The 18,627-nt window shown below is 38.8% G+C and overlaps 1 protein-coding gene across 1 annotated transcript in view; it reads right to left on the bottom strand.

Annotated features, from left to right (window-relative positions):
• LOC149796295 (uncharacterized) overlaps nt 1-16,236 on the bottom strand; it is an 81,787-nt gene extending 65,551 nt beyond the window's left edge. The window contains exon 1 of the mRNA XM_089960201.1: nt 15,737-16,236. Within this exon, the coding sequence (XP_089816327.1) occupies nt 15,737-15,845 (109 nt within the window). The 5' untranslated portion in view covers nt 15,846-16,236. The remainder of the gene's footprint in view (nt 1-15,736) is intronic.
• Between the last annotated feature and the right edge of the window lie 2,391 nt (nt 16,237-18,627).

Raw genomic sequence — 18,627 nt, 5'->3', positions numbered from 1 at the left:
CGGGTAAAACACCGTTGACAGCTACTCTTGTCATGGTATTGCCAGCGTGGCCAAACCGTTTAAAATATTCGCTGCATTCTCCACGCCCAAGGAAACTTCCTGGATAACACGCCGTCATGTCCACGGATATCATACCGCGGTGATCATACTGAGTATTCCACAAACCGCCGTGTCCGTATTCGACACAGCTCTGCTGGATATCAGCAAGAAAACTTTTCGGAGTTGGTCTCCATGAATTTCGTTCCCGGGCTACATGCGCGACAACACCCGGGACAGTAAAACAGTGTGTCAGTAACGTATCAGTGTTGCCAGCATGATATTTTTCTGCGAGTTTTTTCATTTCCTGCTGTAACGCCATTGTTCTGTATATTTCCCCGTTGGGTCTCACAAACTGATCATATTCTCCATCTTCGCTACTTCTGAATAACCACACAGACACTGGATCGGTTTTACTTATCTGATAAATAACATCAAACATGCTCCCAGAATTGCTTTGCAATTCCGGATAATACTTCACAACACGGTCTTGCGGAAATATCCTAACCGAGTCAGTCCAGGCGTGACTGTTATGATCGATAATAGTTATTGGTGTTCCACGGGAATTGTATTTACACTCATACAATACCTCACCGGTTAACGATGAAACCGTTATAGGAAATTTTAGTAATCGCTCTAGCTCAGCAACATCATTTATTGACGCTCCTTTATCCGCTACTCGTGTCGCCCACGCTGTTATTTTAGTTTGTCTTAGCGGTGTTAGGCCGTTTCCTCGCATTGCATTTTTAAAATGTTCCATTACTCGCTCAGCTACACAATTCAACACCGACACCTTCATCGGTTTGAGTTTATCAACGCGTGGTTTCTTCATCGGATAAATTCCATAAACAACTGCGGTCACAGGATACGCTCTGGCATAATATGGTATATCAATCCCAACAAGTACTCCCGGTTTTGAGTCTTTACTTAACAGAACGGTTTTTCCACGAACGCCTCTGGCATCAAGAACAGGGTCTAGTTTGTCTCTGATAATCCACGTTCCCTCGCCGACTCCAACAATAAATTTTATCTGTACGAAATATCTTCTATCGTCGAGATACCCAATTATGTTACGCGCGATTGTATCGTTCATGGTAGCATCAATGATACGGTCACGAGAAATGCTCGCGTTTCCGAGGATAATTTTATACGAAGACCACGTGTGTGCGGCACCATCACGACGAAACTCTTCTTTGGCATTCTTGATAACACCAATTACCTCTGCTAACTCTCTTCGTCGTGGATCAGCGGTTAACCGGTCAAGATCGAATCTAGAACCTGATATGAGTTTTATTCTGGATAGTCTTTCAAAACCCATTATTATAATTAAGACAAATATTTAAATAGACAAATATATTATATGATGAACCAATGCAAGTGGATCAAACTAAATTCATCAGCGCCGTGTAGCAAACCCTGCAGAGGCGAATACTGTGGACAACATGCTCAACAGGTCCGCGGTGGGAGTCTAGGACCGATACCGTGTATCAGATGCGGCATTGGAGTACGAGGAAAAACGCAATTATGTTCAGCGTGTGGTGGAAAACGCTATCGAGAACTAAAACGGTATTATGATAAAAAAAATCCAGACTGTGATAACGCTCTCAAATGCGAGCGTGATTACATAAATAAGTTTTCAGACAAATTATGAATTAGACAATGATTTGCTTATAGTATAATGAATCAAGAATTCGTCCGACATCCAACTATTCCAAATTATGAGGCAAACCGAGATGGCATAGTGAGAAACTACAGGCTGAGGAAACAAGTTGGTACAGTTGATAATGCTGGTTATTTAAGATTTACTGTTAGGAAAGGGAGGTATTTATGTCATCGTTTCGTCTATGAGGTTTTTAACGGAGAGATCCCTAAAGGCCTTGTCATTGATCATATTAACGGGAACAGACTTGATAACAGTATTGAAAACCTTCAAGCGATCACTCAGAGCAAGAATACCATACGAGGAAGAGTTAAATGTAAAACAGCTATAAGAAGAGCAGTGAAATCTGTGAATGTTGAGACTCGTGAAGAAATAATATTTCAATCAATGAGCGCAGCCGGTAGGTATTTCGGTATTTGTCCACCTTCTGTACAGCATGTCGCAGATGGGATCTACAAAACAGCATTTTCAAAGAAGCTCAAACAGAAGATTTCATTCTGTTATATAACTCTTATCGTTGACATAAACGACGATAACTCCTCCGAGAGTGTGTAACGCTTTGCAGAGTTGTCGTTGCTGGTCAGAGGATTTGCTCCCCCTAAGAAAGCCACCTTGATAAAATATTTTATCGAGTTCATAACATGTAATCATTTATTTACCGTAGAATATATATTTTTTTACAAACAATATCCTCGTTTTACTGAATATATCCGACTGTTTTGCTCTTCTGTGCTTGTTATATGACCGCGCTTAAGAAAACATACAATTAAAATATTTTAAACAAGTCCCGCCCACTGCTAGAGCGAATTTCCAACTCGCAAGTAACAGTTGGGTTATATACGAAATCGCTCCCTAAGACCTTTGGGTCGATCGAAAGTCAGCACGCGCAAGCAAAACCATAAATTTAATCCGCCAATGGCGGGTGTCTTTTGTGCACCATCCAATGGTCGATTCAATGGATGGTTTTGCTCTGCTGCTGACCGTAGAAAATGACCCACCTGTGTATGTTTGTGTCGTCATAGGATAAGGTCTTAGGATAAGTTAGGATAAGATTACATGTTCATTGTGCCTTTACTTGCTGTCATACTCGAATCAGAGGTTAAAGGTTGTCTGTTCTGTACCGTCTCTTAGGATAAGATTACATGTTCATTGTACCTTTGCTTGCTGTGATACTCGAATCAGAGGTAAAGGTTGTCTGTTCTGTACCGTCTCTTAGGATAAGATTACATGTTCATTGTACCTTTGCTTGCTGTGATACTCGAATCAGAGGTAAAGGTTGTTTGTGTTGTCAAATAAATGTTTGCCGGGCCTGCTAGAGAACTCGATCCTAGAAGCCAGGGCTGTCTCGTCTTGTAAATAAATGTGCCTCTGAGTCACTTGGCAGTCAGAGGGGTCCGTCCTTAGGATAAGTTACGTGTTATATGTTTGTCCTTGTCAATTCACTAAACACGTCCTCTTAAGCCTATAGAACGTTATTTGACGATCTAGAGGCTCTTGCAGGGGATAAAGTGTTTCGTGTTACATGTTGTATTGTCATGTCGGAAGCAGTCCTCGTGGGGTTCTAGAACGTTATTTGACGATCTAGGCCCTTGCAGGGGATAAATGTTTCCGACTGTCTCGTTTTGTTTTGGAAAGCTAGCGTTTCTCATGCAAAGTGTTTCTATTAAAAATATAAAAATATATAATAATATGAATCACGAAAATATAAATACCATACTTGTTGAAATTAAAGAATTACAACAGCGAGGTTTTAATATTTTACTAGACACTGAAACAATTATGTCAGATTTTGAATCCTTGAATGAGCTATCACGCTTGGGGAAGAACAATCTCCCTGCTCGTTATAGGTTCATTAAGGGTTTGCAAGATCGTGTTTACAGATCACTTGCCGGGATAACTGAAAATCAGGTATCTGAATTTATTCCACTGTGCCGTGCAGTTGAGAAGATTCGTCTTGGATTGTCACAAGAGTATGAGACTCGAAAATTAATTAGCACCAGGGTGAGACGGTTAAAAGGTTATATAAAGAATCTAGACACGGAAATGCCTTGCATTTCTGACAAAAATACTAGTGTTTCTGACTACGAGGCCGACAAGGAAGTATAAACCGCATAGCGTGTGACTCACAGCACAAAGTGAAAGTAGAACCTGAGAACGCTAGCGCCCCCCCCCCCCCCCCGCTTGGAGTGTAAAGCACATTTCCACGGGTAAAAAAAAAAGTGTATTATTTTTTTTGCCCTTGGAAACTCAAAGAGTTTCTCAAGTGAAGGGCGCTTTCAGATTTTCAGGATTTGCTTAAGCGTTTCAACATCAATACAGGAATGAGAATAGTTCATAATCTGTTCTCGTTGACACCAAACTATGATCATATGATTTTGCTGTAGCTCTGTTAATTGTGACGGAGTTAACAAGAAGTCTTCGTCACCATACACGTCAATAACTATTTTAACGGGGAAATACTGTTCTGGGAATGTCTGTATTTGAAATGCGGTTTTTATTGCCTCGTAAAGAATTTGCTTATCATGAATATGAACTCGTGCATGAATGTACTCGGGTTGATACATTATACACAACCGTTTTTTTTTAAATGCGTGCTAGCACTTTCAACGATAACTTATGCTGGTTTTGATAGGGTATTTGCACGATAAAATGACGAAAATGGATCAGTGCAGAAAAAAAAACTATTATAAATATTATGGATCCCTTGACTTAGGACTTCACCAGTAAGTTTATACTAACAGTCTCGTCACGCAGGTCCAACAAATTCCCCCTCTGGTCGGTGAGTTTGAAATTTATCGTTGACAACCACGGGTTATGACACCGTAGATAGACCGGATTGATTGGTTCTTGCACAATCAGAAAACCAGGGGGGTCTCTTGGTGTGAACGTATACAGGATAAACCCCTGTTGTGCCGTCGTAGTATCTGATGCGCTGTAACTGCCATCGATGACGTCACATACAAGATTGACCGCAATAACATCTGTGATATTTACGATCCCGGGTGAGATGTGTCTGCCATCGGATGCTGTACTGTTGTCGTGCTTGAGAATAACAGGTTGTGGTTTTATTCGTTCGTACGCGGCAAGAATATCTTCGAAAGATTGATCGATGAGATCAGAGACTGATTTTCTCAGCTCGGGCACGTTATATCCAGGAAATTTAAAATCTGAAATATCATTCACTTGAATACCATATTTAATTGCAAAATCTGCTCTGGCTATCTGTCTATAATTATCATCGATATAGTCTTTAAGATCCAGTAAAGCCTGAATTATTCTTAGATTTATAGTTTCCATGGCCGATGCGAGTTTGTTTAGTTTTTCTATGGTTGTGATAATATTATCACGCGGACTTGTTAAATCAGAAATATAATCTTGGAAATATACTCGCAGGAGTTGTAGCTGTTGTTTATGTACTAGATTGATCGGAATAAATAATTCAGATTCTATATCATCTAGACGGTAAACACGGAGCTCCTGCCCCCCCTTAACACGTGGAGCTTCTATACTCCAAGTATCGGGCATTAAAGTACTTTTTCTTGCTAGTAATTGATCTGCAAGGAGTAAATAATAATTGTACTCGAGGTCGTGTAGTGCTTCTTTATAGGTCATAAAATCCGATTTTTCAGGTTTTGGTGGACGAGGTTTAACCTCGGGGGCCTTTGGCCATCCTAATAATGTTCGGATTGAGCTGTTATAAATATCCACGGCGTATCCTGGCGTTGAGATTTCAATGACCGCAGACAGCGTTGGTTCATGAGCTGTTATAGATATTTTGGCTTCCTTGCCGGTGATTCGTTTTATTTGGCGTTGTATCTCATTATTGATTTCTTCGATCTGATAACTCCCAGTGGGAAGTGTAATTGTATTCCAGTCAAGTTCACCCTGTTCGCCGGAGTCGGCTTTGCTTTTCCCGAACACGAATGAATTATTTGGCTGCAGACCACCAAATGATGCCGACCTAACATTGGGCCAGCTGTGATACACACTGAGCTTTGCTAACGCGATTTCACTCACTGGAATTGGAGTTCGAAAATTAATACCGAATTCTGGTGTCGTCGAGGACACTGAGATCATTGTGGTCCTTACCGGTGTTGTGTTTGTGACTATTTGTTGAAGCAGTTCTATTGACATTATTTATTTGTTTAGTTTTCAAATAGTCATTGTACGCATCTGACATTAGTTTGAATTCAGAATCTGATATCGTAGCGTCGCTACTTTGCACGTCTAACGATGATGATATCAGCGATGATAATTTCTGATATGCGGTCGTGGCTGTATTTAATTTTGTCGTGTAATCGTGTAATTTTGTGTTAGCACATGATGATATTTTTTTTGCTATGATGCCGAAAACTCCAGCTGTTGTTGTGGCCGCGGAAACACAGATCGTGGCGGCGACTGCTGCAGTTACCGGAGTGACCGCTGATAGTATTGCTCCGGCAGATGCAACAACGGCAGATACTGAATAAACCATAATATCCAGCACTGTTATGCGGCGCTTGTATTTTTTTACTTTTTGACTAGTTACTTCGATGACAGTTTTTAACTCAGATTGCCACTCACGGACTTGATTGTATCGATATTGTTGAGCATCTGGCGTCGTTGACATTATTCAATTACGCGGTAACCAATTGAGGCGTTGCAGCGACGAATTCCAAACAAAACCAGTAAGATGTTGCTGTTAAACTATCGTCCTCGGCTTCAAGCATAAATGTTTCCTCGGTTCCGCTGTTTAGTATTACAGTGCAAACCCCGGAATACTTATCGGTGGAATGTCTCCAAGGATATGTTGTGAAGATTTCAAATTTAGCGGCTGAAAACACAGACAACCTGTAAACACCGGTGGCTGTTGCTGTATATTTGATAGTGTTATTTTGTCGTGACCATGTTGCGAATCCCGATGATACCGTGAATACGATGTTGGTGATATGCCCCGGAGTAACTCCAGTGGGAACTTTAATCAAACTGGTTTTGTTAACGATATCAGGAATACCCGATACGATATCCTGCTGTGTTTGTTTGATCGTGTTAATGTCGGTCTTTACATCAGCGAGTTTTACATCGACGACTGGAGGAGTCCCAAAGAACTTATCCACGACCTCATCAGTTTTTACGAAGTTTCTTCGAAATCTTGTAAACGCGCCCACGTGAACATCCTGCTCTGCACGCAGCGTATTTAGTTTACCGTTGACGATGTCCACGTATTGTTTGTTTGACGCATCCTGGTCGGATTCGGGATTCGCTAACGCGGTTATTTTGTTGCCGCTCATGCTGAGTTCGCCTGTCATCGTGTCACCGGCTTTTTTCACACATTTATCAACACCTTTATCAATACTGTCTTTGATGCTTGCGATTGATATATTCGAGTCCTTGATCCGGCCGCCATCACTAAATGCAACGAAGTTATCCTTGGTAGCTCCAAGAACTCTGCGAATTATATCATTCCACTTAATGTTGCTCGTTCTTAGTTTTCCTTGCCTGTCTTGGAAAATAGCAACTTCATCTGGGTCAACTCCAGCTATATTCAAAAGATTATCGACTTCATCTTTGGTCGCATATTTTGAGAGATCAGCATCTGTGCTTGGTTTACCTCCTCGTGTGAAAGGTCTTCCGTAAATATCCACCATTATTCTTATTGCTGTTTTTCAAATGCTAGCATTTCTCGATGCGGTATATTCATACACTACTTTATGAGGAGGAGTTGCTGGATTTCTTGAGATTGCATCAAGAACATTTAAAACCTCCCTCCCACAAATGGGCGGATCAATTAATGTTTGTGTTGGTAACGTCGACTGCCACACTGGAACATTAGAAAATCTGCTGACATACTTGAGAAACTCAACTGGCGGTGCTAAACCGTACGAATCAAAATAGATAATTCCACGTGGATCGATCGCGTAAGCAACCCAGTGAGTTCCCGGACCATCTTTGTTGTCGAGATTGATAATGCCAGTTTCTGGATTATTCGGTCGTTGCGGTAATTGATCTCGCATAAATACGCCTCTGAAATGTTTTACACGCAATTTTTTAACAGCATCGAGTAAATCAAAATTGCTCAACGGCGTTAGAATTTTTTTGGATACCATGATGGTGGAGTTCCTGGTAGTCTTAGACCGCGTCCCTTTTTTTTCTTGTATCCTTTTCCCGTTGCCTTTTTTAGTGCCATTCCAGCTGCAGTTCCAACTGCACCGAGTGCTGCGGCTTTTGCTACGGCTGGTGCTGCCGCGGCAATCAACGCCGGTATTGCTGCGAGAAGAGGAAATATTCCACCGGTTTTAGTCATGTCCTTGATAGCTGCAGCAGAGAAATCAAGTCGGACACCGGTTTTTGCTGTTAGTGCCTTATTAAAATGTTTAAGCTGAGTATTAGTCAACGACAATTTGTTTGGACCACCAGTAATCTGATCTCGTTTTAGTGTTATTGATGTCCCGCACGTGCTTGCGTTCTTTGATTGCAATTTCTTCGTTTGACCGGAAGTCAAGGTGACATTAACATGACTGTATGACATTATATCCTAAGTTTGATTTTAATTGCGTTACATATTCTCGATTGGAGCGTCGATGACCCTCATTCGTCCGCCAACACCTTCAAGCAGCATTGCTTTATCGGAGAGTATGACAGCAATCGCTCTGTAACCACCAGCAGGAACACCTACACGAGCTCGGAAATGTAGGTCGACAACAGATTGTTTAACCAGATCAAGATGTTCCAGCGAAAAGTAATAAATCGGATATAAACTCATAAAGTCTCGCTGTGATATTTGCAGGCCAGTGTCTACATTAAGGTCGCGCCCCATAAATGACATCAGACGATGATACGCGCGTGCGACACGATGATGTTCGAAATCTATTAATATATCCTCAGATGGCTCCTGATGCCCATTTATTCTCAACGAAACTTCAGAAACTCCAAGTGTATCAAATACCATTGGATTTCTTTCCTGGCTATCTGTTCTAGCACGGTATTGAAATGCAATGAAAATATGTCGTGGTGCTGATACTCCTTGTTGCGATGATATATGCCATGTAAACAACCCACCATTATCACCCTGAATAACGTCTGTGGTTGTTGTTTTCCAGGATAGCAGTGATTTACCGCCCGTGTCCATGAAAGACAACAGTCGTTGTTCTTCGGTGATTGACGGAGACAACACTGGCATCCACAACCACAGTTTAGTTAGTATTACCTGACCAGGGGCAACAGCAGCATCTCGCCAGATAGCGTCATTATCATCAGGTTTTCGCACAAGTACAACTGTGTGTTTGGCACCGAATATGACCTTGTGGACATCTCTGCAGAATCCAAAGATGTGAGACAATGGAATCACACCTGAGAACTCTTCATCTCCACTTAACATCGATCTACGTGTTGCAAAACCCAAATTAAAATTTTCGTTCATCGATGCAACTGCGTCACCGGCATTATTCATTGTTACATTCCTGTTCTCGGGGCTGTCGGTTATATCCTTTGCAAACATCATTGATGGTCCGGCTGATCTGGTGTAATCATCCGAGTATCTCGCCAACCCGAGAATTGTTGTGGCAACGTCGACGTTATCATGAATTGTTTCAATTTCTTTTCCATCTATCATGTAAATAGCGGATTTAAATAACGCCATGATGCCGTTGTTAACAAATCCAACTCGGTCGCCGATTCCGTAGTTAGTGTTATCATTCTTTAAAAGCCTACCTTCAACTTCGATGAAGGCCTCAGCGGGCAAGAAGTATCTACTTGTATCCTGGACCTGTAGTTCAATTCTTCCGCGTTGGTTAGGATCACGTGCTTCATAAGAATAATATTGAAAATCACGTACAGAATCATCTTTAAGTACTGGTTTGGACATATCAAACGCGTCATTGGATTTTCGTGCAAACATTATTATTATTTGTGATGATCTAATTAAAATGTTATCGTCACCGGAAACCACTACCAGCTATCAAATTAGCAGTTACACTATCTTGCAACGCTTTGGAGGTAATTCCTGCTGTTGCGATCTCAGCTAATTTCTGATTTACGGCCTTATTTACTACGCTACTAACATTTGCCGGCATAGCTTCAGTGGATGGTAGTTTTACTGGCACCAACCTCTCGACTGGGTTTTTTTTTCGTATCAGCTGTGCTAGTCGATCCTTGATTGATTGAAATGCTTTCCCGGCAAGACTACCAACAGTGCCAATGGCTTTATCCTTGACAACATCAGCGGCTTTCATCGCGAATTGTTTTGCTAACGGTCCAGCTTTCGGAGCGATTCTTGTGACTAAATCCCTAACAACATCACCGACTCCATCTCCGTAAACAACCTCGTATACTGGTAATCGTGAGTTTACTACTCTGACACTTCTTGGTCTGCGAAAAGAATCGTGTAGTATCATTTTATTTAATTATTGTTTATCTAACTGAATTTGCTAGCAAATTTAATTATTAGTCGCTGTGGTAACCGTCTGCGAGTTCATCAATGAGCCCCCGGTAGATGCTGATATCCATGATGCCACGCTGAAATAGTCTCTGACAGATATCTGCGGCTTCATTTATAATTTCCGGAGAATTGTTTCCGGCACGTCTTCCTCCGATGAGAACTTCCAACCGTGATACATCATCGATGATATTATTAGGGCAGGCAATAAAACCGGATCCTAAACCCTCCCCTGTTGATGGTACAATTCTTGGGGATAAAATGTCTTGAGGCAAACTTTCAGAAGATGTTGTTAAGCTAATTATCGGCGACCTAGTTTGTTTGAATTTTTGGCCCCGCGGACTTCCTTCAGATGCAGCCTCGTATTCACTTAACGGAGTTAGGTCAGGATCTATTGCTCTTCGCCGTGAAGGATATTGTTGTCGTTCTGTGTGTTGCAACGGTGATTTTTCTTCTTGAGGTTGCGATGGTGGAATTTCAAGTTTACGTATAGCATCTACAAGTCTATCGTATTTTGTATCGTCCCTGCTGATTTGTTTTTTATTTTCACGTATACGATACGAATATTTGATAAAATTATCATCTGTCATAGAACCGTGTTCTGGGTTTAAAGACACATCTCTTCTAATCAATCCTAACAGTATTGTCTCAGGTAATTTCTCTTCTGGTACATTTTTAAGAAGTTCAATATAATCCGGCGTAAATCTTTTGGCGGGGTCAGTAATTCTCCCTGTTACTCGCTTACCAGCAGGTACTGACACAACAACTTCATCGGGTGGAGGCGGGGGTTTAAGTCCAGCTGAAATATCCTGTAAAATTTTCCTTTGCTCTATTAAAGCCTCTTTGGTAACAGCTGCGGATTTTTCAGTAGCTTTGGTCACGGGTTTAAATAATTCCTCCGTAGTCTCTGCAAAGCCTTCCCGTGCTTGCTGTCTTAGTTGTAATTTTTGTCTGACACTATCACGGACAGGAAGAAATTTCTGAATTGCTTCGAGACGTTCTCGAGCTAATCTAGTCGTATGTGCTTCTCCAATATTTGCCATTATTTATTTGTCAATGATTTAATTCCGCTAACATAAAAATGTTTTTCCTTGGAAACTCATTTCCCAGAGCAGCAGAGGGGATGGACCCGACCCATGGATTTTTCAATAACGACCCCGCCACGGAAACTGTTTCAGATTTATTGAAGTAACCCAAGTTGTCAGTGCAAACTCAACGAGTTTGTCCCTGGAAACTCTTCGAGTTTTCGGGGGACATTTTTTTTTGTCCTGTATTCTGAATAGAAGGGTTTATTTCGTCGAAATAAGCCCTCTATCGAGGAATAGTTTCCTGGAGGGGTTTATTGTGCAAAAAGTTTCGGTCTGTACAGCCCCTCTGCTGCTGCTTCTATCAAAACATGATAATTTAGATATGTTCGCTTGCAGATTTATCAAATAATTTCGATTTACATTGACTCTTGAACTCTGGTAGCCATACATATTTACCCTCTGTACTTTCATTTCTTTTATTAATGCTGCTTCGACATCATTAACATTAATTTCTAACGTGAAGTGTGATCATATGAGCTGACAAAATGTTATGCTTTCTAACTTCATGCGATAGTACGTTAATAAAAACGTACTTAGAATCCATAACATAATAGTTAAAACATCATCGACTGCGTCCAACATAATCATAATGTCCATTATTTTAAACGTCATCCACCGCGTCCAACATAATAATAATGTCCATTATTTTAAACGTCATCCGCCGCGTCCAACATAATGTCCATTATTTTAAACATCATCCACTGCGTCCAAAATAATCATAATGTCCATCATTTTAAACATCATCCACTGCGTCCAACATAATCATAATGTCCATTATTTTAAACGTCATCCACTGCGTCCAACATAATCATAATGTCCATTATTCTTATAAGCACCTACACACCAATTAATTATCCGTAACCCTGCGTGTTTGCAAAAGTAACCGAATTCCACGAGTCTAATTGTACAGTATTTTGTAAAATACGTTATTTAATAATATAATCACCAAAAATATAATCTTCGGATAATATATACATATATCGACTACGTCATTTATAACAACATCTGGGCGTGTTGGCGTTTGTACAATAAAATCACCACATTGATAAATTTACATTATCACACAGTCGGTACACTTTGCAGTTTCACATTTTTGATATTATAACATGTGCATATATCACTTTATGTGAATCTGATTGGTCCAAATAAGCCCATGAAATTATTGTGCAGTATTCTCAATAATGATGGGCTGCGATCGTGTGAAAATGTGTTTTTAACCCCGCCTTCTGGAATGTTTTGTTGTGAATGAACGTTTTGACCGCCATTTTTTAATTCGATTCACAAAAGGAAATTGGGGAAAGGTCTCGTCTGTCTGAATATGGCCAATTTTCCCACCGCATGTATAACTTATCATAAGAGGAAAAATGGCTAAAACCCCAAGACGACAACAACAACAAGTCAAACTAAGGGTATTGCGCAGTTCATAGCGAATCGTGTAAGTTCGGGATGGAACCTCCAATGGAGAAGGGCGGTAAACCTGAAGCAAGGAATCCACTCTATATACAAGCGTGGTTTAAATGTTAACATACAGAAGTAAATAAACTCACCTTTGTTCACAAAAGAACGCGGACATAAAACGGTCTCCAAACTGACAGAAGTTTATCCTACCACTGCATATTTACGCGGTAAACATGTGATTCAATTCCGACTCAGAATGAAATTCGTTTACATATTTTGAAGTCTGCTGTTCCAAGTCAGATACTGCAAATTTCCAGGCACAAATACATTGCACAATATATGGGAATTTCTGCATCTTTCGAATGAATATTGCAGCAATGTAATGTTTACTTGTGGAAGTGTCATATATATATATATATATATATATATATATATATATATATATATATATATATATATATATATATATATTATAAGGATCATTTGTAAACGACTTATTACATAACCTTTACTTATTACATAATAACCATGTTTGTAGATTGTAACATAATGTAATATTCATTTGTAAACGACATGTTTACTTGGATTTATGTTCAGGACCATGCTTTTTCCCTTGAAAATTCCATAGTTTTTCCCTTGGAAATTCAATTTTCTATCTGATTTTTGTCTTTTTAAGCTATTAATAAGTTGTTTACTGTTATATGATTTTTAAGGTCTGGTCTAATTTACAAAACTTACAATGTTCTCAAAAAAAATTTAATGCACATCCTTCTGATCAGCAAAGTTATTTATTCATATTTTAAAGTTAGTCCTTGCGAAATCATTATTAGTTATTTGAGAGGAAATGTTTATTCAAATTTTATTAATTTTGAATTACATTGTGTTCGCTGACATTTTGAACAAAAACATTATTTGGAGTGAGTGTGTGTATGTGTGTGTGTGTGTGTGTGTGTGTGTGTGATTTGGATTTTTATCGTAGCTTTAAAAAAAATTCAGTCATATCGTTACGATGTCTGAAGTGTGGCAGTTTATAGTGATGTCTAGTACTGGGGCATCATGCTGCAGACATGTAGCATGATGTCTCACCCAGTAACATTATCCTGACACCAGGCCGACCGGTCCTATCACTAACCTCTTAATGCTGAGCGCCAAGCAAGGCAGCTGTTAGTACCATTTTGTATAAGTCTTTGGTATGACTCGGCCTGGGATCGAACCCACGACCTCCCGCATCCGAGGTGGACGCTCTAACCACTAGGCCGCCGGAGCGGTATTATTTTGAATTATTGTGTATTTATTCAAAGACAATCAAGACTATTGCTAGGTCAACTCATTCAGGACTATTGGTATATCAGTTCATTCCAGACTCTTTTAATTAATTCGGAATATTATATACTTTTGGACTTGTGATAGAACATTTAATATTACTTGGGATTTAAGTCAAAAGACTGTAAGCTCTCTTATTTTTATTATTAACTCAATGCTCTTAAATAAAGCAATAGAAAAGAGCAAAAAGCAACAAGTTTTGTAAAATTGAAAACATCCTTTTTTCTCATATAATGCAAAGTGAAAATATAAAAAAGAGTATCTTACGGTATTGCGAATTAAATCCCCAACAAATTCTAGAATTACTAAGACAGGTCCTAATGACTCAAGTTCTGAATAAACTTTAGTGGTATTTCGAAATAAATCAAATGCTGGAAGCGTTGATGTGCTGTGTTATCCTGTGTCGTGGCGATATGCCAAAAATCTTTTGTTAGATCACGATAATACAATCCAAGAATATATCCTTATTTGAACTTTCCTATATATCCAAGTCACTATTTCCAAGATTATTATTTTTGAGCGCTTTGTATTTCCAAAAAAGAATAATTTAAATTAAATAATTTCACCCAAATCAAAATACTGCGCACCAACACCACAACTTGATTCTGCCCAGATGTTATAATTTTTCCATTTAACAAGATTATATAAAATAAAATTGAGATACACATGAATAACCCAGATGGGGGATAAACGTTAATTTATAGAAAACTCTTAGTTACAACAAAAGGTATGTTACAAAAATTATAATAAAGAACATAGTAAACACAACGCAACTGATATAAACCAAGATAAATATGTTTACTTCTATTGATAATTATCCTAAGATGAAACCCAGACTTTGAGAGAAACTATTAGCTATGTATTAGTGGTTTTAAAAAATATATTAAAAAATAAACCATTTTGGTCAGGTAAACAATAAACTTGATTTTGAACATGATCAGATACAAGATACAATTTTACATAACCCACAGCATATAATGACTACTAAAACCTAACAAAAACGCAAATTAAATATACATAATATTCATGCTTGTCGTATATATTCCTAGAGCAGGCGTCTATCTAATGGCTCTTAAATGAATTAATAATTTTTTCACGTAAGTGTACCCAACGCAACTCTTTGTGTGTGTATGTCTGTGTGTGTGTGTGTGTGTGTGTGTGTGTGTGTGCACAATCACACGAATAACTTTAGTTGCAATTTATTTGTGAGCAATATAATGGGCGTTATGACACTACCCCCATCTCTCTCTCTATCTCTCTCTCATATCCAAAAGTTCCAGGAAGCTGGCAACAAATTCCCTGCTGACTCTGTCGCATCGACTCATTGGTTAGCGTGCCAATAATATGTACTTTATTAACAACGAACCTATACAGATTTGATTTATTTCTAAATGATTTATCGTAAAGATTTCTTTTCCATTGGGAAAAAGTAAGGAAAATATTAAAGTGATAGTTTTGTCTCTAAATCTTGCGTAGGCCGTGAGAATAAACATTACTTTTACAAATACGAATGCACAGGTTCAGTGTAAAAATAGGGACAATACGTATGCACAGGTACAGTGAAAAATAGGGACAATACGTATGCACAGGTACAGTGAAAAATAGGGACAATACGTATGCACAGGTACAGTGAAAAATAGGGACAATACGTATGCACAGGTACAGTGAAAAATAGGGACAATACGTATGCACAGGTACAGTGAAAAATAGGGACAATACGTATGCACATGTTCAGTTTAAAGATGAGAACAGTACGAAAGCGTGCCTTTTTATTTTGCATATGTCATGTATGTATTAAAATAGTTGAATTGTACTTACATTTTGTCGTAGCCGTCAATGGCATTGTGTCATTAGAATTATGCCAGAAAAACGAATCTACAACAAACAGGTGAGTGAAGAGTAAAAATGTCGCTCGTATCATTGTCATTCTTGTGTATTGAAACCACCCTGAAATGTTCGTGGACTTTGACTTCGTTAAACCTATATAATAACTACACTTGCCAGACAGAGGGTTGACATCTCTTGGCGGGTTTCTGTTGCATCCTCATTTAACAGATTTGTACTTATTTATGTTAGGATCTTGCGGCCCTTGGGAACACGTGGGTGCTGGAGATATGAATTGCACAAATATTCAAATCATTGTCTGAAAGACAGGATATAAAAATGAAACGAACACGTATCCTTGGACAACTATTTTTTTCTTCGATTTCCTCTTCGAACCTTTCTCTACTATATGATACGATAAACCCCTTGACCATATATACGTGTCTATTCTAAAAGCATTTGTGACTGAGTGATCTTACTATGCGGTAATCGAGTACTAAGTCCAACATTCATGCCGTGTACATATGACAACAGATATGTAGCTGTGAACGAGAGGTGAGGACATTTGGGTACTGCTATCTCACGTGGCCAAAATGATTGAATATTAAGATAACAATGAATGATATGATATGAATTCTATAGCTCAGACATCATAGTCCATACAGCTAAATTAAAATACAGATATATGTTAAAAACATTGTAAACATAAAAGAACATGTGTATCATACGAACAAGTAAACAGATACATCTACATAATTAACTGCGCCCTGCATTGTTAAGAATGAAATTAAGTGGCACATTTAAAGAGTAATTTGTTCCATCTACTAATAATATGAGAATTTAAATGAATGTCATAGTTCCAAAGAGATTTCAATATACAGTTCGTACTGCTAGATATTCTTGTCATGATTGAGAATACATACTTTCTCATTACTTCATCAAAACTGAACACATTATAATTTGCAAACATATTGGAGGCACTGTTCCACCTAGGAAGATCTAACAGAAAACGAAGACTATTATTATAACCAATAGCTAGTTTTCTTTTCACACATTCACTAAAGTTTGTCCACAGAGGAACATTGTTGTTGTTGTTGCAGGGTTTAACGCCATTTTTAAGCACACGAAAGGCTATACATCGCGGCCAGTATTAATGGTGGAGAAAGAACCCGGGAAAACCCCAGAAAGAACCACCGACCCACAAGAAGCTACTGGCAAGCTTTCTCACATACCCACATTAGCCGAATCCTAGACTCGAACCCACGCAGACAGAGGTGAGATGGCAGTGATCCGTAACGGAGAGCGCTTTAGACAACTCGGCCACTCGGGGCCCCCATAGAGGAGCACTATACATAGTGCAGCAATAAGATTTGAATAATCTACTTTTGATATTCAATGAACAATTCTTAAATTTGGGTAAAAGCATGTTTGCTCGAGTACACACAAATCGGTAATGTCTCATTATATTTTCATTATCTGACTGATTGGGTTTCAAAATATGACCAGAATACGTATAACCGTTGACATACGTAGGAGCATTGCCGTTCAAATGTACAAGAGGAGGAGATGGTAATTAGAAAGAAGTTGGTTGAAAGACCATGCATACTGATTTGTTTTGTACTATAGATCATATCATTGTCAAATGCGTATTGTTCACATATTTTTAATAATTCATGAAATATGTGATAGAAGGACTTATCAATGACATATCATCAGCAAAACTAAAATTGTTAAGAAACAACACATTTGGTGGCAGACGTAACTCCACGTAACACTGACCCAGCTTAGGATTTAACTCATATATATATTAAATAACAAAGGGAAAAGACCACCCACTGCCTCACCCCATTGGTTACATGGAAAGCGCTGGATATTACACTTCCCAATCGCGCATAATACAACTGTTTGCCATACCAGTTAACTAAAATATGAACTATGTAGACAGGTATTTTAATATCAATCAACGTTTTAAAGAGTGTCCAATGATTGACCCTATCAAATGCCTTATTAGCGTCTAAAAAGCATGCAAACACTGAGCTGCCATGTTCTACATAATAGCTAAAAGTTTCCTTAAAGGCATATAGGCATAAATCTGTTGAGTGCTGCTTTTTAAAACCAAACTGATTATCGAATATTGTGACTTCACATCTTTGCAGTATGATGCATTCAAATATTTTTGAAATAATAGTCGTAAGAGCTATAGGTCTGTAGCTATTTGTATCCGCCAGGCTACCAATTTTGCTCTTTAGTAGCGGTATAATTATAACTTTTGTGAAATCATCTGGAACAAAGTGATGCACAAACATACAATTAAATAAAATCATCAATAGCACATGAAGTCTAGTATCCGAAAATTTAAAATGTTGCACGTATAAAATATCTGATCCTGGACATTTACTACCTTTTCGTCTTGCAATTGCACTTTGAATCTCAGATAATGTGACTACTTCAATACGAACAGAAGAGGTATTCAATGCTGAAAGCACATGCTTCTTATTCGATTCATTTTTAACACTACTAAGTCTTCAAAATGATTTTTCCACATGTTGCATATATTATTCTGACCATGGTTCTCCCATCAATGCAGATTGGTAGTTTATTGGAAGTTGTCGTAGTATTTTGTTTTACTTGCTTCCATAATTCACGTTGGTCGACATTTTCAAATATTTGTGCTAGCGAGTCTGCTCTATGTTTTATTTCCTCCTTCTTACATAATCTAAGAGCATACTTAAAATGTGCTCTTGTTTTGCGCATTTGGTTACTGAGATCATTAACGGCGTTTGGAGGAGGCAAGTGGGGCGACTGCCCCATGCCCCGCTCTTGACGGGGCCCCACGCTTCAGGGTAAGGTCGTCCTTATTAGTTTGTCAAGCTATATTCTCCTGA

The sequence above is a fragment of the Sinohyriopsis cumingii genome, chromosome 6 (genome assembly GCF_028554795.1).
Source record: "Sinohyriopsis cumingii isolate HCF-2022 chromosome 6, ASM2855479v2, whole genome shotgun sequence".
In the NCBI taxonomy this organism is placed as follows: Eukaryota; Metazoa; Mollusca; class Bivalvia; order Unionida; family Unionidae; genus Sinohyriopsis; species Sinohyriopsis cumingii.
The sequence above is the reverse complement of the archived record's forward strand: the minus strand, read 5'-3'. Positions and strand labels throughout refer to the sequence as shown.